At 47.6% G+C, this 26,499-nt stretch overlaps 1 protein-coding gene across 1 annotated transcript in view; it reads left to right on the forward strand.

Annotated features, from left to right (window-relative positions):
• Positions 1 to 26,499, forward strand: part of LOC119161428 (aromatic-L-amino-acid decarboxylase) — a 152,015-nt gene that overhangs the window by 110,194 nt on the left and 15,322 nt on the right. The window contains exon 11 of the mRNA XM_037413883.2: positions 9,237 to 9,338. Within this exon, the coding sequence (XP_037269780.1) occupies positions 9,237 to 9,338 (102 nt within the window). The remainder of the gene's footprint in view (positions 1 to 9,236; positions 9,339 to 26,499) is intronic.

The following is a 26,499-nucleotide window of genomic DNA, read 5'->3' on the forward strand; positions in this document are numbered from 1 at the left end:
AGTCTGGCTCACGCAGAAATATAGCTTGATGGGCCATCAGCAACACAACCTATCGAAGCCCATCCGTCTTGAGAAAGACGAATTTTACTCTGACCATAACGAGAAATAGTGTCAAAAATAACCTCGCTTAGGGCAGTTCTATGCGATAGCCGCACAGCCGCAGCGCACGTGCTGGCGCACCAACCACACCCAAGCGGGGGCAAATGAGTGAATCGGTGAAACTCTTTCACCCTCCACTTGTGTAGGGTGGCTAGCTTGGGTGCGGCAGGGGTCCCGACACATGTGTTGCGGCTGTGTGGGCAGCTCGTAAAACGGTTCTTTAGAACTACGACACGCTGTGATATAAGCTGCCTTGCTGCGATGCTCTTCACCCATTCACTGGATACTATAGTTGTGGCCGTCCAGGGACTTGTAAATCTTCATTGCTGCGTGACATGGCTTGTCGAAAGCGGCAAATAGTTCACAATGTTGCCGTGTCTCCGTGGGTCACGGAAGGAAGCAGGTCAACGTTCAGCGTAGTATCCTTACCGCTGCGTAGTTCGTGCAGGTTGATACCGTTGCGCGTTTCAATTTTCGCTCGGTAACAAACACGAGTTGCTCCCACAAGCTCTTCAAAGTACGACGGGAAAAGAGCGTGCACCTTTTCTTTGACATATCGCTTGAATGACGACAAGATCCGACGTGGCGGTAAGCTGCCCGAACGTTTTTAGATGTTGCTTGCACGCGCAGCTAACCAGTGCTTAACTCACGGAAAAAAGAAAGTTAGGAGAGGGCATGCCCAGTGGCGTAACAACTCTTTCGTGAGTGGAGGGGGGCAAACCTGCATGACTCGTCAGCCATATATAGACGCGCACGTGCAGTGCGCGCACGTGTAGCTAGAGCAAAGGAGACAAGGACGAAGCAGAATCAAAAACAGCTGGCCCAGGATCGGGTGTTGTCTCTTGTTTTCTGTCTAGTTCATGACAATGGCGCACTTCGACAATTGAACCTTGCGTATCAAGCAATCTGTCCGTAGCCTCTTGGGTCATCGGCAGCACAGACTTCTTCATCCAGGAACACCGTTCACGTTTCTTTGGTGATGGAGTCATCAACCCGGCCGCTACTTTAGCTGCCCATCGGACCATCAGTGGATGGTGTCCATGCTTCCCCTGTCGTACCAGAGCATCACCCAATGGACGCCACGCTAACACTTCACCGGTTAACACGCACGGGCTCCTGTCCTTTGGGAACGCTGTTCGAGCTTCCCACGGCCTGCATTCCGTTGCCGATGCTCATCCAACAGATGAGCCGCCAAGAAACGCTGCTCATGCTTCCTTCGAAGTGTGGATCGCTGCCATGAGTACTACTAGTATCGCATATTTCGCGGACGTGAACCAGCACTGTTCCGGTGCCTGGTCAGAGAGCACCGCGCGCCTGCGGCGTATGATCACGCCATTCCGTGTCAAAGTGAACGCCATGACAGCGACGAACACCACCGTCTTCCATGACATTCTTCCCGCATTGAGCGCAGCCGACGCTACGCTGGACATAGCCGCCTCATACGACCTGGAGGCGAGCACACCAAAGCAACGCCGAGAGCTCCGCGATAGCCTCTGGATACTTGAAGAACAGCTGGGCAGCTTCGCATTGGCGCTCTCGGCATTTTCACCTGCTGTCCCATTGTCGCAAGTCGTCGCCCAAATACCGGAGTTCAACGGCTTCGAGAACGCTGCGGATGACTGGGTGGTGACCGTCAACGCTACAGCAGTGCGCGAGCGCTAGACGGAGCCACATAAATGATCCGTGGCTGTAGACTAACTTAGAAATGGCGGAGCGGCGTGGCACCAGTATGAAGGTGTGAAGCAGCACACCTGGGCGGAGTGGGTCTTCAAGCTCATAGCTGCCTTCGGCCGGATTTCCGATGCCTTGACCAAGTCCCAGACCTTCACCGAGGACGGAGCTCATTTTTGGCACAACCTTGAGGCTGCAATGATTCGTTACAGCTCGTCGACGAAATGCAACGAGGAGTTTCCTGTTGCTGACCCTGGCCGGAGTGACCACAGTCCTTCTATGCAGGTCGCGGACTCTGCATCGGTGCCGGACCCGGGAATACCACCACCAGATCTTCTTCAGGGGAAGCCGCCTCATTCTTCTCATTGTCTGAGAACGTGGAGGCGCTCACCCCTATGCGACCAGACACCACTGAGCCCTACCAGACCATGTGCACGATCGTCAATAACACAAAGTACTCTTTACCACTCCACAAAGCGAGCCTTTCTGAGGATGCGAACAAGATGAGCCCTAACCAGACATAACCATGTTTTCAGACGCCTCAGGCATTAATTTTAGAAGACGCACAGCTGCCCAGTCACGTAGATTTGGGGTTCTCAAAAGATATCTCCTTCGAGAAAACCAAGATGCCTTGCCAGGCTGAGGTGATTGCCATTGAAAAATTCTCCTGGATCAGCTCTCCTGCTATTGCCTGCCTGGACAGCACGTGCGCACGTGATACTTTGCCAGAAGCCACTGGCTCAACCATGTCCCGGAGTACTGATGCGAGATTGCTGCCCGACCACGAGCTCCGTCACATCTCACGTCGAGAAATGGCTCATGCGTTCACAAGGATGCCTCGTAGAGCATCCGTTTGCTGCTCGGCCCACCAGCGGCAGCGAGACAGACACCAGCGTTTCCGGGTTGGTCTCCGACATTGGAGAAACAGTCTCTGTCACCCACCAGAACCATCGCCGAGATTTCAGGCAAAGCCTTTCCACGGGCAACAACCTGAAATTCCAACACCAAGAAACGTCCAAATTTGCACGCTAGAAAAAAATGAAAGAGTCCTTCCTGAAATTTCACAGCGTGGCCAAGGTTGTGGACCGCCGCTTCAAGCTAATGGCGTCCCCCAGAGTCGTCATCGGCAGTTCTCAATGCCAGATGCCATTGTGGCCGAGGCCGACCACTCCGAGGCCGACCACCAGAAGCACTTGCAGATCCACCAGACAACTGGCAGCGTGGCCGAGACCGACCACCACTATTAGGCCAGTGTCGCCCACCAGAAAAACTGTCGACAGCTCCATGCGCGTGCAGCCATGGCCGAACGTCATGACCAAGAAACACGCTGGCGCTCCGGCGCACGAGTAGCTAGAGCAAAGAAGACAAGGACGAAGCAGAATAAAAACAGCTGGCACAGGATCGGGTGTTGTCTCTTGTTCTCTGTCTAGTTGATGACACACACCACACACACACACACATACACACACACACACACGCACACACACACACACACACACACACACATATATATATATATATATATATATATATATATATATATATATATATATATATATATATATATATATACAACACCCGATCCTGGGTCAGCTGTTGTTATTGTGACTGCGTTCTTCTCTTCTTTCCTCTAGCTACCCGCGCGCTGAGGCGCCAGCGTCTTTCTTGGTCATGACACTCGGCCATGACTGCGCGCACGCGGAGCTGGCGGCAAAGTTTCTGGGGGGCGGGCTTGGCTGCATCGTGGTGGTCAGCCCAGACCACAATGCAACATAAAGCGACGGTCTGGGGGAAGCGTCTCTGGTGGACGGCACTGGCTGCCTCGAGCTGGTCGCTCTTTTGCACGCCACGATGTCCCTTGAAAAAGTGCTGTGGACTCGGGCGGCCGGCACTGGCTGCCCCGTTGCGGCCGACGCTCTCAGCCGCGATTTGGTCCCGGTATCTGCCAAAGGTAAATCTGGCGGTCGATATAGTGGCTTTATCTCGAAGGTCGGCCTCGGCCACGCTGAAACTGTGTGCCAGAGTCTTCCACAAGTCTATCGAGAGGTCTAGACTGGCTGCATCGTTGTGGTCGGTCTCGGCCATGCAGAGACTCTCTGTGGAAAGCAGCTAAACATGCACCTGACAGCGCGCTTCGGACGGGCCGCAAAATGAGCGGCTACGAGGGTAGCCGAAAGAGTATCCCAAAAGACGCGCTGGGTACCTTGGGCTCTACCGGCGCCATCACCGTAGGCGGTTCAAGCATAGGCGATGCTGGTGTCTCCGCTTGCCTCAGTAAAGGTTATATTGGGGCTGGCTTCTCTAACTGAGCTGTATGAGGACTGGTATCAGCCTCATCCACTGACATGATGGCATCGTGTATCGGCGCGGGTACTGAGAGCAGTAGTGGCGGGTCGCACCTGCGTCTGACGTCATTCGTAGGGCAGGTGGAGAAGCTTACTGTCGCATGGCTGGAGGGCTCCGAGGAACCTTCGAGGTGTTGCTCTACTTCAGCTCGGTATGCGAATGGGGTTGCGTCGGTGAAGGGCAATGCAGCACAGTCGAGATGATCCTCTGCGGCTGTTTCGTTGGAGCAACGCCCTTCAAGAGGTCCGACTTCGGTAGCATCCTCTCGCCGCAATGAACTTGCTTCGGGTATCGACATAGTGTCTAACTTTTCGTGTGGTAAGCTGCAGCACACAGCTGCAGCCTCTAGGTGGAAAGCCTCTGGAGCCTGCTCCTCGATATGGCCAGGTTGGACGGGGTGGTGGTGGAGAGGCGGTAAGGGTTACGACCGAAAGCAGCTATGAGCTTGCAGCTCCACTCCGCCCATGACTGGTGCTTCCAGCCTTCATACCGGTGCCACGCCGCTCCACCATCTCGAAGACGGTCTATGGCCACATAACATTTCTGATTTTCTGTCCAGGCCTCGCGCATTGCTATCGCGTTGAAGGTTGCCGCGCAACCGTCGGCGTCGTTCCGGACCCCGTGGAATTCCGGTAGTTCGCAGACAGCTGGTGATTGTGAGGTGGCAGGTGGCAACGCTGAGATCACCGACGTGAAGCAGTCGAGCTGGTGTGAGAGCTCGATGACAGAAGACCGAAGCTGCCTTCGTTGCTCCATTGTGCTTGCCTCAAGGTCGTATGAGGCAGCTACATCCAACGCTGCGTTAATGTCACACAATGCTGGCAACATTGTAGGAGCTCGCTTGACGATCAACGCTGTCAGTTCGTTAGTCTCGACGCGGATTTGTGCAATGGTATGCCGCAGGTCCGCGGTGCTGTCGGGCATTAAGCCCGAAGAGTCGGTGATTGTGGTCTTTGAGTAAGTAGCAATTGCAGCACTCACCCCGGTGTGGTCGACGAGCAGGGAAGCCTGGATGGCGTTCCGTGGCGGCTAGTTTGTTGTAAGAGTACCGCAACGGGAATGTAGGCCATGGGAAACGTGAGCGGCATTCCCAAGGGACAGCAGCCGGTGTGGATCCCTGACGTGAAACGGTGGCAGGGTTTCAATCAGGTCATGTCTTAGAACCACAGGGGAGCCCTGGACGCCGTCCACAAGTGGTCTGAAGGGTGGCTGAAGCAGCGGGTGGGACCCCATCGCTAAGGAAGCGTGAACGGCGTTCCTTGATGGAGAAGCCCGCACTGCCGACGAACCACGAAGACACGTACTGGTGGCTTCCCGCAGAGGGTTCACTTGTCCGCTTGCGCTGACTGCAGAATCCATAGCCAAGGATGCGTGGACGGCGTCCCTTGTGAAATGGCACCAGTAACGTGTACTGCAGCCGCCGAGGAGGCCTTGACGCCGTCCCCGAACGGTGGTGGCAGTGGCGGCAGGTGAACAGCTGCCAAGGAGGCCTTGACGCCGTCCTCAAGCGGCGCTTATCGCAGCTGTCCTGGATGACGAAGCCAGGACGTAAGCCTTCTTCTTCGTCGGCTGCGCCATTGTGATGAGCGAGACAGAGAACAAGAAACAACACCCGATCCTGGGCCAGCTGTTCTTATTCTGACTTCGTTCTTCTCTTCTTTCCTCTAGCTACCCGCGCGCTGAAGCGCCAGCGTCTTTCTTGGTCATGACAATATATATATATATATATATATATATATATATATATATATATATATATATATATATATATATATATATATATATATATGTATGTATGTATACATAGAGAGAGAGAGAGAGAGGCAGGCATGGTGGTTGAGTGGCCGTAGCGGTGCATATAGTCCAGTAGATCCTCCGTGAGCGGTCACAACGTGGTTTATTTCGACGTTTCGGCCTAGAGTCTGGCCTTCATCAGGATGATGAAGTCCAGACTCTAGGCCGAAACGTCGTAATAAACCACGTTGTGACCGCTCACGGAGGATCTACTGGACTATATATATATATATATATATATATATATATATATATATATATATATATATATATATATATATATATATATACTGACCTTTTTGGCGCTTCCAGCGGCAAAACTAAAACATATAAAAATATTTGTCACAACCATCAGCCCACAGCAGTTTCGACAAAGCAGGGATGATGCTATTCACTTCAGGTGAAAGAAAATGCTTTTCCCAAAAAAGCAAACACTTTGATTGGGTTATACAATGATTGCTTGTTCCCATTCATAACAATGCAGTATGCGCTTTCGCGCCTTGTACTGTAGTCTGCTTTGCATTGCTGCAGTGCAAGGGACGAAAGCGTTGCATAGGCGGCCCGCAGTGCTAAGAGCCTTAAGAAAATTGTTACAGCAGAAATGTTGGCTATATTATAACATTGCCTGGTAACATTTTCATTTCCTAGTAACAATATAATTGAGCTATTACTGTGGCGAAGAAAAATTTCGCCTTGGTTGTTGGTTTCCCCAGTGTGCAGCCGACGAAGCGACTGTCGAAAGCGGGAGGGGGGCTCATTTCCCCACTTTTCTCAGTAGGGGGCTCGTGCCCCCCTTGCCCCCCTCCCGGCTTATACGCCTATAGATATGCCCAGCTGGCGCGCTATGTGAAAAGTGTGGAGGAAATGACATCATGGCAGCCATATTCACTGCGCACAATAGCGGCATTGCTATGGTTACGTGCTGCGCAGTGTAGCTGGTCAAGCAGTGAGCGGCCACGGCTGGCGGCGGCATGTGTGCCTCCGCAGGTCTCGTGCTGAGTCGTGGCGGGCAATCCGTGCTGTGCGCCGCGCTATTGGTTACGCAGTGTTCTCCTGGCAGTTACTGTACTCTTAGCAACGTTTACGAAACCTTTCGTCCACCACGGGGCCAGAACAGCGCGTAAAACGAGCGCATATCCATGTGTCATTCGGCGGATGACGCGGATGAAGCATTTGAAGTGTTCAGCAAAATTGCGTTGGGCACCATCACAAAGCGGAACGATGATGAGAGCCTTGCAGGTCAGTGACGGTTGGGCAGTGCTCCTGCTTGTGGTAACGGACGAAACTGTTGTGCCCAGAAGGACGCAATGTGGACCATGTGCACTTACGTAGTTTCGTATTCGGTGTGTGTACAGTAACAACTTGCATGTGCATAACAAAGCACCTTTTCTGTTCCGCTTGTTATTGTTTCCCCCAGCATTGTGATCTGAACGTTATAGCAACCGCGTTCAAGTGTCACTTACACCGTGTACAAAGTCACGACGGTCGCCGAATTTTGACGCCGGTGAGTTTCACGTGGAACACGGGGACAGTGGCCTGGCGCTGCATCGGCCTCATGTCGGAATGCAACCGTAGAAGAAGGCGAACGACTGATCGTGATGTCTGTACATTTGCTGAATGAATGACATGAAAACACTCGCCATTGTCAGTGCATCTAGCGCGCATTCTCTTGTACTTGCATCGTTGTCGGCGAGCCGTTACTCGCTGTTAATACTCAGACGAAATGATTTTGCCGAAGTTGTCATGCTGGCACAGAGCGTTGAGCCTCGTTCGATTAGTTTCAGATCATCACGACACGTGCACTGTGCAGCCCACGTACTTTCCGAGCCGGAGAAAGAGTCGTGCCTTTTTGTTTTACTTTCGGATGTAAACAAGAGAGGAGAATTTTCCCAGTCAATATGGCCGACTTCCGGCTTCACTGCGGCTTAACAACAAGTGACGTCAGGGCCTCGCCTAAGTTTTTTTCCTTCCTCCATGGCTTGACTCAATGTTGACCAACAAGATGGTCGTGCACTCTGCTATCCGGAAATGACGTGACGTTTCAATCCATCTCACGAACCGTACAAACTTAAGTGCTCACAAAGGATGTATGAGCGATAATCGCAAGCCTTTTGAAGCGTTCTACAAAGTTTCGTGCCATTCATGCAGTCCATTTTGGCGACAGGCGCCGGTGCAGGAGCTCGCGTGGTATACCACAATGCCGTCATGCGCGAGAAAAGTGCTGCGATAGCGTAGTACCCTGTAGCGCTGCACGCGTCCTTCGGCGATCAAGCATGGTGGTGCCGAAGGGAGCGGGCCCATACAGTGTACTACAATATACCAGTATATTATTGTACACTGCAGCGGGAGAAAAACGTGTTTCTATCGTAGCTGTAGTTGACTCATGCATATTAATCACGAAATACTGAAACTTTATGATTATACAGACAACTGTGCTGGATGTTTCTTTGTTCCATCTTAAAAGGACACTAAATCGAAATCAATTTTTTTTCGCATATTAACCAGTACAATTTCATAATCTCCATAACACTGTTATTACCATGACACGACGCTTGGTAAGTAAAAAAACAAGCGAGCGCAAATATAAAGTGCAGGTGGAGACGCCACCTTGATCAAGGTTACCGCACCAAACATCATGACGTCATAGATTTCGGCAGCGTCTACTGAGTCCTACGTATCTTGTAATCAGTAAAAATGAAGCAAAATGTCACCTACAAGCATCGTAGATCTGGCAGAGGAAGATTCAGAAAATTTCTTGGAGCCAATGTAACGAAATGACACTTTGAAATTCCCAACATCACGCGCAAAGATTTCGGTGCGAAATTTAAAATAAAACTTTACTTGGATTTTCTCCGCTAATGTTGAAGTTGTGATAGTGAAACATATGACACAACAAACTTCTCAGAGTACAATTTTAGTGTCTCTTTAAAGCCGCGCTTCCCTGCTCGAGGTATTATGTGCAACTGTCCATGATGTCCAGCAGCGAAAGTCACACCGGATGGTCTCATTTTTTTTTTTTTCTGACAGAACAGCACAGAAAATGAAATGACCCCACAAGGCACAGCGCTGCTTGTGCTCATTGTTCCGTCTTCAGCGCTATTCTACCCCGATGTGTATGAAGGAACCAGATTACCTCGGAACCACGGCCAACATGTTTTAGTGGAAAAATGTTGCACTGCTCTCTAATGGAATTCTCAGCAGCGCCTTCCACGAAACCTTACCTTTGACCATCCGATGTGGCAGTGGCTAAACAGAATGTGACCAAATCCACTAGACACGCAAATGGGATAATGCTTAATTATTTTCTACACTTTGTCTCTTTGCAGCATATTGACCTCGCTAAGGAATTTGAACAGCTCGTGAAAGAGCACGAACACTTTGAAGTCGTCGTTCCAGTAACAATGGCTCTAGTGTGCTTCAGGTTCAAGGTAATTGAAGTCATCAATTTGTGCGCAACGTGCACGCCAGACTATTTTATGCGCGACTGCACTCAAAGGGCGCCATCAGAACTTTTTTTTTCTGGGTATTCAACTACTTTTTATGTACGTACGCTACATATATACGTTAAGTACTGACAGATCAACTACATTTTATGTACAGCGGATTGATGCCCAGGCCTCAATCCGCTGGTTTAAACAATGTTGTGTAACGGCACATATTTTTGCGAGGTTCAGTTTCTCTATAGACTTTTCTTTTAAATTCTTGTAGAACAATGGTTGAATTTTGGGCACCGCACGTATTTTTTCTCATTTCGAGGCCAAGGGTATAGCAGCATGTAAGGCTAAATACACTGTCCTGCACGTTTAGCATGTCAAAACTATCAGCAGATAAATAAATCTCAAGAGAAAGGCATGGTAAATGAGTGCCTAAACGTTGATCACATATTGAAGCTTTTCTTGCTCCTTGTATCGTTCTCCCTTTTTTTTTTTTTTTTTTGATCACGTTGCGTTGCATGATGATGCAGTTTATATTCACTGACAAAGTGTGAGTAAATATAAAAGGCAGAAAATGGTAGACAAAGTTTTGTTGATTCAGAATCTGAATGGCTTGGGATAGGAACTTAAGCATGGGCGTCGGCAGAATTCTACTTTTTCTGTGGGGGAGGGGGGACCTGTTACGTTGGGACAGGTGGACGGTGCTCATAACAAACGAGTAAATCGAGATATCTTTCTGATCTTACGGATTATAAGAGTTTTGGATTGTTTATTAGCATCCACATCCCACACACACAAAAATAGGAATGCTCTGACATTAAGATAGAATATTCAGAAGTTATGAGACCACGATTCACAAAGCTGAATACCGCTGCTGAGGCAGGCCGCCTTGAATTTAGATTTTCTGGCTAACAATGCAGTTTAGCAGTTTGCAGTCAGAAATTGCTGGGAATCTCAGTTTCCCCTTCTATCAACGTTTTGCGTTAAATAACAAGCAGTAATTTATGCAGTTAAATAACATGTTGCCAGGCAGAATTACCGCTATTTTGAACATGATAGAGACTTATAACCTTGGTTAATGCAGGCTGGTATGCCGGAGCCAATCCGTGGGTTGCATGGCGTGGTGCTGAGTGGGGGAGTTGATTGATTGACTTGTGAGGTTGAACGTTCCAAAACCACCGTATGATTATGAGAGACTCCGTAGTAGAAGGCGGCGGAAATTTAGAACACCTGGGGTTCTTTAACGTGCACCCAAATCGGAGCACACGGGCCTACAACAATTTCGCCTCCATTGAAAATGCAACTGCTGCAACAGAACACAGCCGCTCACGGTAAGAGAGGGGAATCCGCACACTCGCTTATCGTTGAGAGAAAAGAACGTAGAAGGCTATTCAAGCCGTTCATTGATGTCTATCAATATAAAATTTGCCACCTCCTTTTAGTCAACCTTCACAGCCGCTGCTCGAACGCTCCTCCCCCATCTTTACGTCCGCGTCTTTTCATGCGCCTTTAACGCAAACAGACGTTTACGCTTTGCTTCAGCAGCATTTGATGGCATGCTTCACCCGCAGATTCATTTTATCGCATGTGCCCTGCGATCGACACAGATGGGCGGATACATTTCATCAGCCGTGTTCGTCACCGCCGTTCACGTGCTTTTCGCGCGCCTAGATGCCTCTCGCGCGCCACGTGCTTCTCGCGCGCATAGAGGGGAATATCGTCGATGGTGACTTTTTAAAGAAATATGATGGCGATGGCAACGTCGATGGCGAGAGCCTATCAATAATGTCCATGTGGTTGATATCGCGATAGCACAATATTGAGATAAAACACGAAATTATAAGTTTACTGGAACGCTATTTTTTAGCTTCTCCGAAGAAGCCCTACAGATTGACATACATGCCGATCCCATAGACAGGAGCGACTTTTGGTCATTTTATTTGGCAGATCTCACGTAACAAAGGGACCAATGCTATTCGAAACATTCGCAAGGAGTGTGACCTTGTTGTAATTTTTAAATAGGCCAAACATTAGGAAGTTATGCTAAATACATGTACAAATCTTGTCGCTCAGACATATGGTAAACAGTAGCGTATGCTTTATATAACCAGATGTTTACAGTTATGGAGCGATGGCAGCAGCAACATTGTTATTACCTTTAGAGAAGAGGTAAGTGGATATGTACCGCTTGTGCTTACGAGGATAGTAACTCTGGTTAGTGGTGCGTAGATCAACTTCCGAGGTTGTCAATTAAGTGTATAACTGGTGCTGAGGCGACGTGAATCCTGTGCCAAAGGAGCAAATATCTGATGTTTATAAATTTCAATGGCCAGCAGCGCAACCACAATTGCCGTTTCGACAGAAATAAGGCGTTGCTCCGCCGCGGTGATCTAGTTGCTAAGGTAATCGGCTGCTGACCCGCAGGTCACGGGATCGAATCCCGGTTGCAGCGACTTTATATTCGATGGAGGCGAAAATGCTGTAGGCCCGTGTGCTCCCATTAGGGTGCACGTTAAAGATCCCCAGGTGACGGAAAATTTCGGAGCCCTCCACGACGGCGTCTCTCATAATCATATGGTAGATTTGGGACGTTAAATCCCACATATCAATCAATAAATCAATCAATCAAAGCAATTTGGTGTTTTTTCAAATGAGTATCGAGACTTAACGCAGCGCTGTGGTACTGTACGTGGTTGCCAGGCAGAATGCTTAGTTTAAGTTTCTGCTGGGACCCTAATATTAACTTTTGCATTTATCGGGTCTCCTTGTTTCAGTTTTTCTTGGCACTACGGCACTTAAATTACAAATGTCTGTTCCGGCTGGTCCAGGGTCAACAAACTGTCAATCCCCTATGTCGTATACCAGCATACCGCAACATGGGGTATGTGGGCATGTGCCACAAATGTGTGGAGGAAACGTTTTCTCGGCCTACGTATGCAACGAAATTTGCAAGGTAATCATGTCAAAACCCGTCAAACTTATTCGAAAAGCTGTCTTACCCCTGAATACAAGTTCTGGTTTACCAGAAGATAAAGAGGCGATACACTTATATAGTTCAGGTATATGATAAACGGTGATTTTTACTACGTATATCGCCTCTTTATCTAGAAAACAAAAATTGGTATGGGATACACGGCGATATATACACACGTGGGTGGCTAGACAGACAGACAGACAGACAGACAGACAGACAGACAGACAGACAGACAGACAGACAGACAGACAGACAGACAGACAGACAGACAGACAGACAGATAGACAGATAGATAGATAGATAGATAGATAGATAGATAGATAGATAGATAGATAGATAGATAGATAGATAGATAGATAGATAGATAGATAGATAGATAGATAGATAGATAGATAGATAGATAGATAGATAGATAGATAGATAGATAGATAGATAGATAGATAGATAGATAGATAGATAGATAGATAGATAGATATTACGCAAAGAAGCGCTTGATATTCAAAAAGCAACGGCAAAATGTGTAATTTCAGGTATCCCATGCCTTGCTTCTCTACTCTTAGTTCATTTTTTTTGCATCAGTGAATTGTTGGGACCTGAGACAAGCAGAACGAAGTCATGAAGACGGAAAAGAAGTTTACACTATAATACGCGTTCGAAAAAACGAAGTAGTTTTGTTCACGTAACTTTTACGTCACAACATGCGTACGAAAAAAAGAAGCTTTGCTCACCTAACTTGATCGAGTGTTGTTTCCCTTAAGATGTGTAAAAGAATAAAGTAAAAATTACTAATGTACATCTTAAGATTATGATATGCGTGAAGTATTTCAAAATGCACTAAAAAGTAATGAAAATGAAGAAAAACAAGACTCCTTGAGATTATTATGACAAATCGAAACTGAAACAGAAACTTGTTTGGGTCGTTATGGTGGCGACATTGTGTGGGATACGGTGGAACTCATTCAGGGGCTGAAAAAAAAATACTTCGACGCGCGACATTGAACCTATGGTGACGCACTGATTTTGCGCCCTGAAAATGTGCGATTGACACACACGGCCACGAATGCCACCGAGCCGGTGGCGATAAGCAAGAGTTTATCAATATACCACAAGCATTTGAAGGACTGCGTCGCAAAAAAACGCGTTAAGGAACAATGTTATGCCGATTTGGGCACGTTAAGAATGCCTTCAATCAAAAGCTGAGTGTCAAGACTACATACTGTGCACGAACCATTATTAGAACCTGCCTAGTTTTACTGCAGTGAACGTTTTTGTCTAAAAAAACAGGCCACTTTTTTGCCGTTTCCGTAGACTCCCATTGTACGATATTTTACTGCTCTGGGAATAAAATTCAAGCTTACCTCAACATGATCGATGCAGCCTTCTCGTCCGTTTAGGTTCCCATACGCGCTCTGTTGTCTGCGTTTTTCAGCATTCACCCTCTACAATTATTATTCAAGAAAAACTCACTGATTCCTTTAAAAACGCTCTAGCTTCGCACCGGAATCACTAGGGGCGCTGGCTATTATGTGTCCTTGTGTTGCTATTATGTGTCCTATAACAGTGACATCAGTGGTCTACAGGCTGGCGATGCATGTTATAAAGGAAAGACTGCAGGCGTGGATAGCGGATGAGGGGGTGCTGGGGGAACTGCAGCATGGGTTTCGGAAACACAGGAGGTTGGAAGACAATCTGTTCTCACTGACGCAGTGCATCGAAATAGCAGAAAAAGAACTCGGGCCTTTGTGGCTAGCATTTTTGGATATCAAGGGAGCGTACGATAGCGTGGTTCAAGAGGAATTGTGGGGAATACTGGACACACTAGGCGTGGAATATGTAGTCACTAATCTTTTAAAAGGTATCTATAAAGGTAACAAGGTAGTTATAAAGTGGGAAAAACAGGTATCCAAGCCTGCAGAGGTAAAACGGGGGCTTAGGCAGGGGTGCCCCCTGTCACCCTTATTATTCATGATGTACCTACAAGAATTAGAGTCAAAATTAGAGGGAAGTGGACTGGGCTTCAACCTCTCTTTAGTCAAACAAGGAAAACTTATTGATCAGGCACTACCAGCATTAATGTACGCAGATGATATAGTGGTAATGGCCAACAACACGGAAGATTTGCAGAGATTGATGGACATCTGCGGTAATGAGGGAGATAGGTTAGATTTTAGATTCAGTAGGGAAAAATCAGCAGTCATGATTTTCAATGACAACGAAGGTAGTGAGCTTAGAATACAGGAGGTCACGCTAGAGATAACAGATAAATACAAATATCTGGGCGTATGGATAAGCAATGGGGCCGAGTATCTGAGGGAACACGAAATATACGTGACGACTAAAGGTAACAGGAATGCAGCAGTCATGAAAAATAGGGCACTGTGGAATTACAATAGGTATGAGGTTGTGAGAGGAATATGGAAAGGGGTCATGGTTCCTGGGCTGACGTTCGGCAATGCGGTCTTGTGCATGAGATCAGAAGTTCAAGCAAGATTAGAAATTAAGCAACGTGGAATAGGTAGGCTTGCTTTAGGAGCTCACGGGAATACACCAAATCAGGGAGTACAAGGTGATATGGGATGGACATCATTTGAGGGCAGGGAAGCTAGCAGCAAGATAAAATTTGAGAAGCGATTGAGAGAAATGGGGGAAGAGCGTTGGGCTAGGAAGGTTTTCAGCTACTTGTACATGAAGAATGTCGATACAAAATGGAGGAAGCGAACCAGGAAGTTGACTGGTAAATACTTAGAAAACAGCAGGTGGCCAAACCAAAAAGAACTATCGGTTAAGAAGAAAATGAAGGAAACGGAGACTGACATGTGGAGAATGGGCATGATTAAGAAGTCCGCATTAGAGATCTATCGAACTTTTAAGCAGGAAATTGCCAAGGAAAGGATCTATGATAATACTCGGGGTAGTTCTCTACTGTTTGAGGCCAGGACGGGAGTACTGCGAACCAAGACACATCGGGCCAAATACGAAGGAGTAGACACAGAAGTAACAGTATGCAGTAAACAGTAGACACAGTATGCAGTGCGTGTGGAGAGGAAGAAGAAACTGCCAAACACTTGATAATGTTCTGTAAAGGGCTTCACCCTATAGTTCAGGATGATGGCGCAGAGTTTTTCAAAGCACTGGGGTTTAGGGACCGGGAGGGCAAAATAAACTTTAAGCGGGTAGACTTAACTAGAAGGAGGTTATCTGATTGGTGGCTTAAGTCAAGGCACGAGTGAAAATTAAACTCTTCACTGCAAAGTACGAATCCTCAAACTCACTTTTCAAAGAAAAAAAATATAGTTTTTGGTTAATTAGGTATTACGGCTTGGTGGCGCTAGCCACCGCCCGATCTAAAGGGTACAGCCATATCCATCTATCCATCCATCCATCCATAAAAGCTGGATAAGAAAGTGCACGAGAACCAACGAAGCGTCTTGAAAATTAGTGCGTGAATGTCGCGCCTCATAACCGGCGTTTACTGAATGGAACAGATCACGAGACGCTGTTTCTCTCAAGCTTACCTTGTTTTCTCCTAGCTGCCACGTGGTGTCGCTGGGTGTGCTCGCCGATAAGACCTCAGTGTGTTATAAAAAAGTTTTTTATCAATCATTTGATGACGCTGAAACATCTGAGTGCTAGAAAAAGTTTATTTTATTTTTTACAACTGGGCTAGGCAGCGGAGGATGTTTCGTCCTTCGTTGTTGGAATGCCTTTCTTCTGTCGTGTTTTTTATCGGTGCTATCCGGTTCAGCAAGGGGCAGTACGAGCCTGGCAGTCATCCCTTTCACGGGAACATCACGCAGGTGTCGAAGTAGCCCAATTTCTGGCTCCGGAAGGCAAGTGTCGGCCAGAGAGTCTGTGACGATTCGCACAAAATAGAAGATCATCAACAAACTCGAAGCAGCTATGACGAATGGCCGTGGTTACCCTCCGCTTGATTTACGATCTGTGAGTTCAATTACCTCTCGAATGTAAACTCGCCTGGCACGTTACGATGCGGCTTCCTAGCTCATATACTACCGTGTAACTTCTTCTTTGGCGAGTTGGTTCAGCAAACCCGTGTACATGGATACGATGCACCAGTAGTCGCATTCATGTAAACAAGCAATAATATGAAAAGTTGCGTGAGTTCGTTTGAGGACATTCTTGTAAACATTTCGGCGCGCACACAATAGATGAAAAAAGGTGCCCGTTTGTCTTTTCGCCTTTCGTTTTTTCGTCTATTGTGCGCGAGCCAAAATGTTTCCAAAGTTGTCGTGTAAACAAGGTTATGGTTGAGCTTTAGCCGGTGATCCCTAGCTGTTGGGGCCCCGCGTACTTTGGTGCTCTTCCCATGTTTCTGCTGTTCAGCAGCTGCACCCAAGAAAAATGGCTACTTTTTGCTAAAACCCTGGTAGGACAAGATGTGATAGCATTGTAGCAATTAGGAGATGATTTAGACTCCAACCAAAAGTTTTAAACTCCAACCAACCGTCGAGATTCCAACCCCACAGCCAACTGGAAGATCCTTCTAACAGCCAGCCAGCGGACCCCACCACCCAAGGATCATCCTGGTCAGGGCTTCCGAGCAGCACACCACCAAACGGCCCCACCACCGCAGGAAACCAAGTAAGCCCGCATCTTTTTGCTGAACATCATGCGGCATCCGAGCATACGGCTATGGACGACCAGGAAAACTGAACTGTAGTACAGAACCGAAAACTCCCGCAACCCAAGCCACCAACCTCCCCGCAGCCTCAGACCCTATTTGAGACCATAATGTTGAGGCCTTAAGCATTTATCATCACCCAGATTCCGCCATACCAGTTTGCGTATAGACTCCGTCTAAGTCTTCCTCAAATAAAAGAGTCGGACATTCACTGCAGACTCTTCACCAAGTCTAACCTAGCAGTAGTTGATTGCTACACAGAGCAAGCTGCACATCTACTGCTGAACCTGGAGCACCTGATCATTGACAATCAAATCGTGCAGTTTAATAAATATGTTGCGCTCCATGAGGGGCGCATAAGAGGCGTCATTCACAGAATCAAGGGACTAACTGAAGAGCAGTATTGCAAGGCCTGGCAAGTTCAACTCACGAAATCGTGTCAGCACGGCCTCTCGGGTCGTCTAACACAACACTAATCACGTTAAACGGTGCAAACCTGCCAGAATACGAGGCTTTCGAATCAGTACGTTTCCCTGTGCAGAAACACAGACCCAAGATAACGCCATGCTTGAACTGCTTAGGCATAGGACACAGAGCTGACGTTTGCACAGCTCCTAAAAAGAACTCAGGAGTCTGCACAAAGTGCCATACGAAACATGCGGAGGATTAGGATTTTATCTGTACTCCAAAATGCATACACTGCAATGGACCCCATGACTCGCGCTCGCCTGACTGTTCAAAGGTAGCAGCAGCTACTGCTGCTCTTCGTAAGCGAGTGAACAAACCACACAAGCCAGCGGCACCCTATTCCTCACCAAACCGCTGTGCGTCAGGCAAAAAGACCCAGAAGACGCAACAGTCCGAGGAAGAAAACTTTCCGTCTCTTGCAACAGATCAACTAACACTCACACCGCAGACGTACCCGCTGTCGGTAACACAACTTCCGACGCAGCTAGCGTCCCCCACCACATATGCAGCTAAGGTTCATAACACGCAGTCTCCACCTAATGCCTCGCCTGCACCACAGACGCATCCAAGGGTCCTGCAAGAACTAGCGGAGCTACTAAACACCCAGAAGAAGTATCGGCAAATTATCAGTGACCAACAGAAAACTATTGATGAACTTAAAACTGTGATATCCAATTGAAAGAACAAAACGCTGCCAAAGACGCTCTCACCTTTAGTCAAGGGCAACTCCCCCCACCCCCCGAGCATGAGCAATACGAGCGTCGCTTCGAGCAATTCACTGCACACCTACAGCACATGCAATGCATTATTGAGACACTCATACCAAAAACGTTGGCTAAAGGTAACAAACGCGTCTGGCCTCTTGCAAGTGCAGATCAAGAAGAAACCATTGATTCAGAACCACGGTTCTGATAGTTTAGTGGAACACGAGAAGCCTTCCCAATAAAGTTGATGATTTCCTTTACATCATAAACGCTCTAGAAAAAACTCCTGATATCATTTGCGTGCTACAACCGGGTAAATATTGCCCCATTCCAGGCTATGCTGCCGTTTCATCTGGTCGATGTGTTACGTATACAAAGAACGACCTTCCGGTGGTCCACGACCTCCATTCTTCAGTTTCATTCTCATGCATTCAGACTCGCACCAAAATAGAGGGCAAGACATAGGAAATATTCAACTGCTACAGCCCGCCCAAATCAAGTAATATGGAGCTACCCCTCAATAAAATAGATCCTAAAGGTCCAACCGTAATTCTGGGAGCGTTTAACGTACCATACGTCTTCTGGGGATACTTACAAGATTCTTACAAAGGGAAGCAACTCAAAAACGTTTTGGAAGGCACTGGCTTTACCCTCCTCAACACCCCAGGCCAATACACAAGGATCGGCGGCGCGAATCAGAATAATACATTGCCCGACATCACGTGGGTTAGGCACCTACCAGAAGGTACGCACTGGGACTTATGGCCCGACAATATTGGCGGCGACTACTTACCAATTGTGATTGCCTGGGGCGAAATTTTTACTATGTCATAGGAGTGTTCTTTCATTGACTGGGACAAGTATAAGTCTTATATAGATGGATGCCCTAAAACAGTCACCCTTGACGAATTTACAAAACAGATACGAAATGCGACAAGGAAGTCAAGGTAAACCTACAAAACGATCCCTTAAAAGCCTGCACCCGATTGGCCCCTCTTAAACTCGTGGGAGGCACGCATAGCTGTTTTACATGCATACAGGACTGAAAAATCAGCTCGCAATCGCCTGAAGCTTCAGCTTCTTACGGAACAAGCATCAAAGTACGCATGCAAGCTACGTAGGCAACAGTGGCCGGATTGCTGCAACCAGCTACACGGTAGGATTAATAATGAAAGGCTATGGAACATTGTCAAATCATTGGAAGGCCGAAGCAAAACTCGAACAGCCACTTAAAAACTCTGGCTTCGCATTCATCAGCACTAGCCACCGCAGATACGTGCGCCAACACAATTTTTTCACAACCGGCAAGGCATCCAGAGTATCCAAAGTGGCCAGAGAGAAAACAAAGCAACGACATAATGGATGCTCCCTTCACAATTCAAGAACCTATAATAGCCCTAAAGGAGTCAAATTGTAAAACAGCTTTGCGCCCTGATACGATTACCTACAAACAATTGCAGCCACTGACAGAGAACTAACTAACTCCTCTTCTTTCCCTCATCAATCAAGTATGGGAAGATGGCAATCTCCCTAAAGAGTGGAAACATTCAGATGTTATACCACTGCCTAAACCAAACAAACCTCCGACGACTGCAAGTAACCTTCGGCCCATTTCGTTAACTTCAGTAATTGGAAAGAAGATGGAGCAAATGGTAAACAAACGCCTCACATGGATGCTAGAAAATGTGGAGCACTATCACTGGACCCAAACTTGCTTTATACCCCACCTGTCTATTCAAGACACACTTCGGCGCCTATACGAGGACAAACTAAAGAGCCCCTCACCTTATTGGCCGAGCACTATTATAGGTATTGACGTGAAGAAGGCTTTCGATTGGGTGCCCCATGATTCTATACTACGAGAGCTGTCAGGACTGCCTGTTGGTAGAAGGCTGTATAATTACGTCCGGAGTTTTCTCCAGGACAGTACCTTTTCTCTAAAAATAGGCTCTTTTATCAGTCAATTATACTCCAACAGAATTGGAGTTCCGCAGGGAGCCGTTATGTCTTCAGCACTGTTTAACGTAACAATGCACCCACTTGCCTTTCTTCTAAGTGAAGTCCAGTCCATCTCGGCAGGAACCTATGCCGATGTCGTCACGATTGGGTGTGACGCGCGAGACATCTCTACGTAACAGCAGCAACTCCACAAGGCGATTGATGTTATCACCACTTTCCTTGACAGGCAAGGTCTCCAGATTTCACCGGAAAATACAGAATTTATATTTGTTCTGAAACCTGCAAACCACAGCAAGCAGCAATTTATTCAAGATAAAATCCAAATTACTGTACGCAACACAAGCATACAGCGCAAAAAGCACATTAAGGTACTGGGCATTATATATCAACAAAACTCCAAGTCTACTCAATGGGTACAAAAATCGCCGTGCACTATGAAACCGACAATAAGAGTGCTGCGAAAGTTGACAAATTGCGCCTGGGGGCTATCCGAAGATCAAATTAAAAGGCTCGCACAAACGCTCATCCATTCAAGGCTCCTATATGGACTACCCTTCTTGCCAATTACGCGGACCCAGCTTGAAAAACTTGAATGCATCAACAAAACATGCATTCGCATCGCCACAGGGCTACCAAAATACACCAAAGTCGGAGACCTGTACGAAATAGGTCTACTTCTTCCATTACGTGACTATGTAGAGCATGCACGGCAAGCTCAAAATTAGCGCCTCAAGCTAACCCGTCCTGGAAGAGCCATCAGAAACGAGCTAGGTCTAGGCAACCAAGACCTGCCTCTAATTATACCCACCATTCTGCCATGGGAAGATATTACCGTGACAGACAATCGGTCGCTTCCAAAACACACAAGTCAAGCCTCAGACAATCAGCGAAGGGCATACTACACTCTGCGGCATATTGAACACCTTGAAAGTATACCTAACGAAGAAGATATAATCTACACAGACGCCTCATGCACTCTAGAAGGCTCCAGCACAGGGGCATTTTTAACCTAGGAACAGGGGAAGCATCCTCATTCTTTACAACTCAACCCTGCTTACTGCCCTAAGCAGCTGAAGGGTACGCTATTTCGGAAGCTCTAGCCCAATATAATCAAAGAGGATCATCGCCAAAATTTATTCACATCTTCATGGATTCGCAGCAAGTGCTTCAAACACTCCAAACTAGAACAAAGCTACCAGCGTACGCCAGGCACATCCTGCACTATGCCGCCCAACTTAAAGAACGATCAGTCCGCGTACGATTTCATTAGATTCCTGGACACACAAATATACCTGGACAGGAGCTAGTTCATCAACGAGCCTTGCAGCATCATAGCAAGGAATGACTCGTGGATGCGAGCTCGAAGCAGGCTGCAGCGTTGACGCAAGATGAGACCCATGAAGGCAACTACGGAGCGAAAGTTCAACTCCGGTGGCAATTAAGATCCAAGTTAGAAGAAGCTACAAAACACGATGCCCCACCCCCAAGATCCACCCGCATCTACGAGGTCACACTCAGAAGATTGCAAACACGAAGTTTCACGACAATCTCAGTCCTTCACAAGGTACACCCGACAAAATACTCCTACCCCAACTGTGACTACTGCCACGAGCTAGCAACAACGGAGCATTTCTTCTGTGAATGCCTTGTTCACGAATCAAGCCGAGCTGATGGGCTTTTATGAAAAAAGCCCAACGTACCCTGCCTCAGCTACAGCAAGACATGGAAGGGGCTACCAACTGGACACTTGAAGACCCACTCATCAGAGCCAGGCTGAATCTGTGGTGTGCTGCCTAGCGCACGATCGCCATTCCCTGCCCTGCAGTAACAAGCTGACCAGTTTGAGGTCACCCGAGTTTTTTTTTTCATGGTGCTGAAGCTAACAAGCGAGAGCACATTGTAAATAGTCCAATAAAGTTTTCAATCAATCAGTCAAATCAAGGGGGGAGAGCGCGCGCGCACACGGCACCCGAGGGTCGTCTGCCCCATATGCGTCTCTCCGACTCCACTATGCTACTGGACACAGCTATAAAAGTTTTTCCCCAGAGTGGTTTGCCATAACAAAATGAAGCAAGTATAACGTCTTAGTGCCCACATATTTAATTATATATCTTGGATCAGACGCTCTGCGGACAACGAAAGAAATGAAGTGGTCGAAATAAAGAAAAAAACAGACGATCTGTAATCGTAGCCAAGCACGAGCCTAAAATCATTCATTGTGTAGCTTGAGGATCAGTTTTGCATATTCATTGAAATAACAGTGTCATACAGAACTACTGCACGCGAAAGAAAGACAGACATTGATGACGTACGTTTGAGCAGACGGCAATTGATTTGAACAGAAGAGTGGAAACTGCCTCAAGCTGTGAATCAAATCTGCGTAAAAAAAAGTTTGACCTTTCAACGTTTCCTCTGACCAAGAACAGTAGGAATAATGGGCGAGGGCTATATGAAGATCAGAGAAAGAACAAAAGGGAAGCGAGTGAGTCTAGGAAAATTATATTCCTAGCGGCTCAGTCGGCAGGCGTGACACTACGCTAAGTCTAAATTTCCCGACATCCGTTACTAGGCAAGGCTCTTGTGGTTCCCTGCTTCGACACTTTACGTTTCTGAACGGAGGTTTTACTTGCTCGTGTCCAGAAATGAAGCCATGAACTGGCCGGAATATCGCTAAAATTACCGATAAAAACAGCGCCAAACAAGCCAAGGTAGAGGATACTCGTCACGAGTCAGAAGTCTTCGGCGAATATGGTCTCTCTCTCAAGGAGATCTGGCTAGCTGAGCGAAAGCTCTTCGTAATGATTTGCCGTCTCGTTTAGCGAATGTACCTGAGCCATTGGACTGATACACTAAGCATAGACCACAAGCGTGCAAAGAGGCAACGCTTCTCGCGTCGGCTGCTCCGGCGCAGCAGCTCGGCGGCGATTCTGTAGGTCGCGCTGTCACGACGATCGCCACTGCTCCGGGGGGTGACACAATCGCAGCGCGGAAGAGAGCCGAGTTTCCCCTCCTGTCTATTCTTTCTCCGTGTTCTTCGCTAAACTCTCAGCCGCCTTCATGTTTTCCTCTACGCGCGGGTCTTCTTCCTAGCCATCCCACGAGTCTCTCAACAAATCAAATGGAGATCTCAAGTTTTTCTCATAGACAAGCTCAGCGGGACTGTATTCTGTTGTCTCGTGGAGAGCGGACCGCATAGCGAACAGTGGCGTGGGTATGCATGCCTCCCAATATTTGTTGTGCTCAAAGCAAAATGCTCTCAGAACTCACTTAAGTATGGCATGCATCCTCTCCATGGGGTCGGACTTAGGTTGACCTATAGAGCTGTGGATTATATTAATTGTACAGCGTTCAAAAAACGCTGTTATGAGACAACTGGCAAATACGGTCCCGTTGTCACTCTGAATCTCTGCTGGAAAGCCAACGTGAGCAAAATGAATTAAAGTTCATCCGCAATGCAGAGAGATGGGAGCTCCTTCAGTGGAACCGCTTCGGGAAACTTCGTTCTGATGCACAAAACAGTTAAAATGTAGCGGCTACCCAAATAGAACTCGGGAAGGGGGCCAACAATATCAATTACGAGCCTCCGGAATGGCTCTGTGATAATAGGAACTAATCTCATCGAAGACTTCCGCTTGTCAGTATATTTCTCTATTCTCTGACACGTGTCACACGATCCCACGATCGCACGAAGTTTACTACACCTTTCCAGCATCCAGGTCAATAGAAATCCTGTGCGAGCCTCACCTTTGTTTTCTTGATGCCAAAGTGGCCCGCCCAGGCATTTCCGTGCGCCTGTTCCAAAAACTGTCGTCGGTACTTCTCTGGCACTAGAATCTGGTCAAACGTTCTACCCTCAGCGTCCCCATACTTTCTATACATGAGCCCTGCCTTCACATAGAATGAGATGTTCTTACGGAATACTCCTTCTTTCCCGTTATGCTGGAGATTCTTAATATAATCATCATTTTCCTGCGCAGCGACGAGTGTGTTCCTGTCTCCTTTACTAATATCTTCCCAACAAGTGGATGTGGGACTAAGTATAGGACAACTGAACGTTCTCCTGAAGCGCCCTGTTTTCATCCACCTCAGCAGACTCGTCGCGCTTGGTAGCCAATGCCGTATCCTGCGTCTCACTGCAGCCGGTGTCCTGTGATACCCTAGCCGCCTCTTGGCCCAAATCTCCCTGGGGAGTGCTCCCACGCTCGACCGCCCTCTCGTTTGAAAAAGAGACCTCAAGCCTCCCCGCAAGAGCGCCAGACCACGATCGCGTTTGTGCTATGCACGCGAGGGGAGATGAAAATGGCTGGCCCTTTTCTTTAAGGAGCTGCTCTAATTTGTTATAAAAAAGGTAAGGGAAATTTTGGGGTAAATTAGGGCTCACGACAGCCTCAGGGCGCAGTTTTCCTAAAGTTCCTTGTAGAACCACAGCAGCAATTGGCAAACAGGCACTTTGGTCTTCTGCGACCTGTCTGATCCAGGCGCATTTGCCTGTATAGTCAGTCGCCAGGGGAGATGCACGATGAGTGTTCTATGTCCATTATAGCTGCTGAATCGCGGAGTGCCCGGCATTTCTTTGCGTTGCCCACAATTTCGCGCATGTAAGGCTTGAGTAACTTTAGTTCTCGTCCAACTCGCGAATGCTAGCGAGAGCAAACTTTTGCTTACAGCTTAATGAGATATTGCCTTTCTTTTTACAATTGTAGCATATAATTAGTCGTTTCGATTCAAAAGCTCGAGTGGTGTCGACGCGTTCCCTCCCACTTGCTGACGACTCAAGTGCCTCTCCTAGCTTTTTCCTTTCCCTCTCATTGTTAGTCGCTCTCTGACTGAAGTCGTCACGTGGTGCAGCCATCTTTTGTGCTCGGTATTTTAAGAAGTAAGTTGCCTTAAGGAGTCCCTCAACTCTTTTCTATCCTCGCGATCCAATTGAAAAGTCTTTCTCAAACAATACTCATCGGCTAGCTCCGCAGCTTTGTCAATGTCTGTTTCTTTTATTCTGCCCTGAAGCCAGGCAACACCCGGTCGAATTGCTCAAGGGCCACACAATCAAGCACCCTGTCGTAGTTACCGTAAGCATCCGCACTTCTAAGCCATTCTTTCAAATCGGACTTAAGCTGGTACATGAACTCTGTGCATAATTCACTGCCTTTTTTTGCTTGCCGAAACCACTGCCGAAATGCCTCGGCAGTCAAGCAGTACTTACGAAGGAGGGCACGCAGCTTTGACCTTAGTGTAGTCGTCAGAGTCTTCTTTAAACAACCGCGCGATTACTTCTGTGGCCTCTCCCGGCATGATTGACAAAAGCTTCTGGAACCAGACAACTTTGTATATCCCATTTTTTCGCACGTGCGCTCAAAGTTCACTAGAAAAAGCGTGTTGTCTCTACCAGCCCTGAACGGCAGAACCAAACCTTGGAATCTCTGTCTTGGCATTTATTCTCCCAAACCCAGTGGACTAGACTACGCCGAGGCTATGCGACCCTGCTCAAGTTTTAGCTCTTTTATTCTAAGATCACGTTCACGCTGTTCTTGCCTTTCACACTCTTCAGCCTCCTCGCCTTCGCGCTTTCGATGCTGCTCGGCCTCCTCACGTTCGCATTTTCAATTCTCCTCAGCCTTCTGCTGTCTTTCTTCATTCGTTTCCATAGTCTCTTCTACATTCTTCTCAGTTTTTTTTCTCCACTGTCAAGGCATCAAGAATCTTTCCTTTACGGCTTGTCCTAGCAACGGAAACACCCAGCTCATTGCAAACATCGAGAAGGTCCTTTACTGTGAGCTTCTCTATTGTATATCACGACTCGTCTACGTTCTTTTCTGAAAGAGTTGGTTTAAGAAGCTAGATTCTACGACGTTAAGCGAGTTGAGAACCAGCCAAACACTAGCCGCCTAAACATCTAAAAAGAACACCCTTGGCTACTCTGTGCTAACAGAGTCTGACGACAGAAAGACGAACGTCAGGCACTCACCCAACCAAAGTGGGTGACTTCGGTCATCTCGTCACTGTCGCTGAGCGGTGTCGTGGATGTCCTCAGACTTGCAATAATCCACTCCAACTTTCCAGCCGTTGAGATCGGAGTACCGGGTCCCACAGCCGCGAAAAATGAAGGACAGGGGTAGCGTATCCTGAAACTGCCAACCACTGTTAGGAATTCGCTGTGTCGCGATGGTAGCGGTAGCCAAGAGCGGCCAGCAGCTGAACGGACGTAGCTGAAGCCTTCGCCCACGGGAGAAATAGAGAGGCCATTGCTTTAAAAACAGCAACGTTTGCTACAGCAAGCAAAGCCAGCTAGCACAATGACATCGGCTGGGGCAAAATCCTCTAAACATGGAATGGCACGGCCTTAAATAACGTTCCGATCTCTTATTCAAGAGCAGTTCCCGGCGCTGAACGGAGGAGGCGAAAACGTCC

Source organism: Rhipicephalus microplus, chromosome X (assembly GCF_043290135.1).
Source record: "Rhipicephalus microplus isolate Deutch F79 chromosome X, USDA_Rmic, whole genome shotgun sequence".
NCBI classification, from domain to species: Eukaryota; Metazoa; Arthropoda; class Arachnida; order Ixodida; family Ixodidae; genus Rhipicephalus; species Rhipicephalus microplus.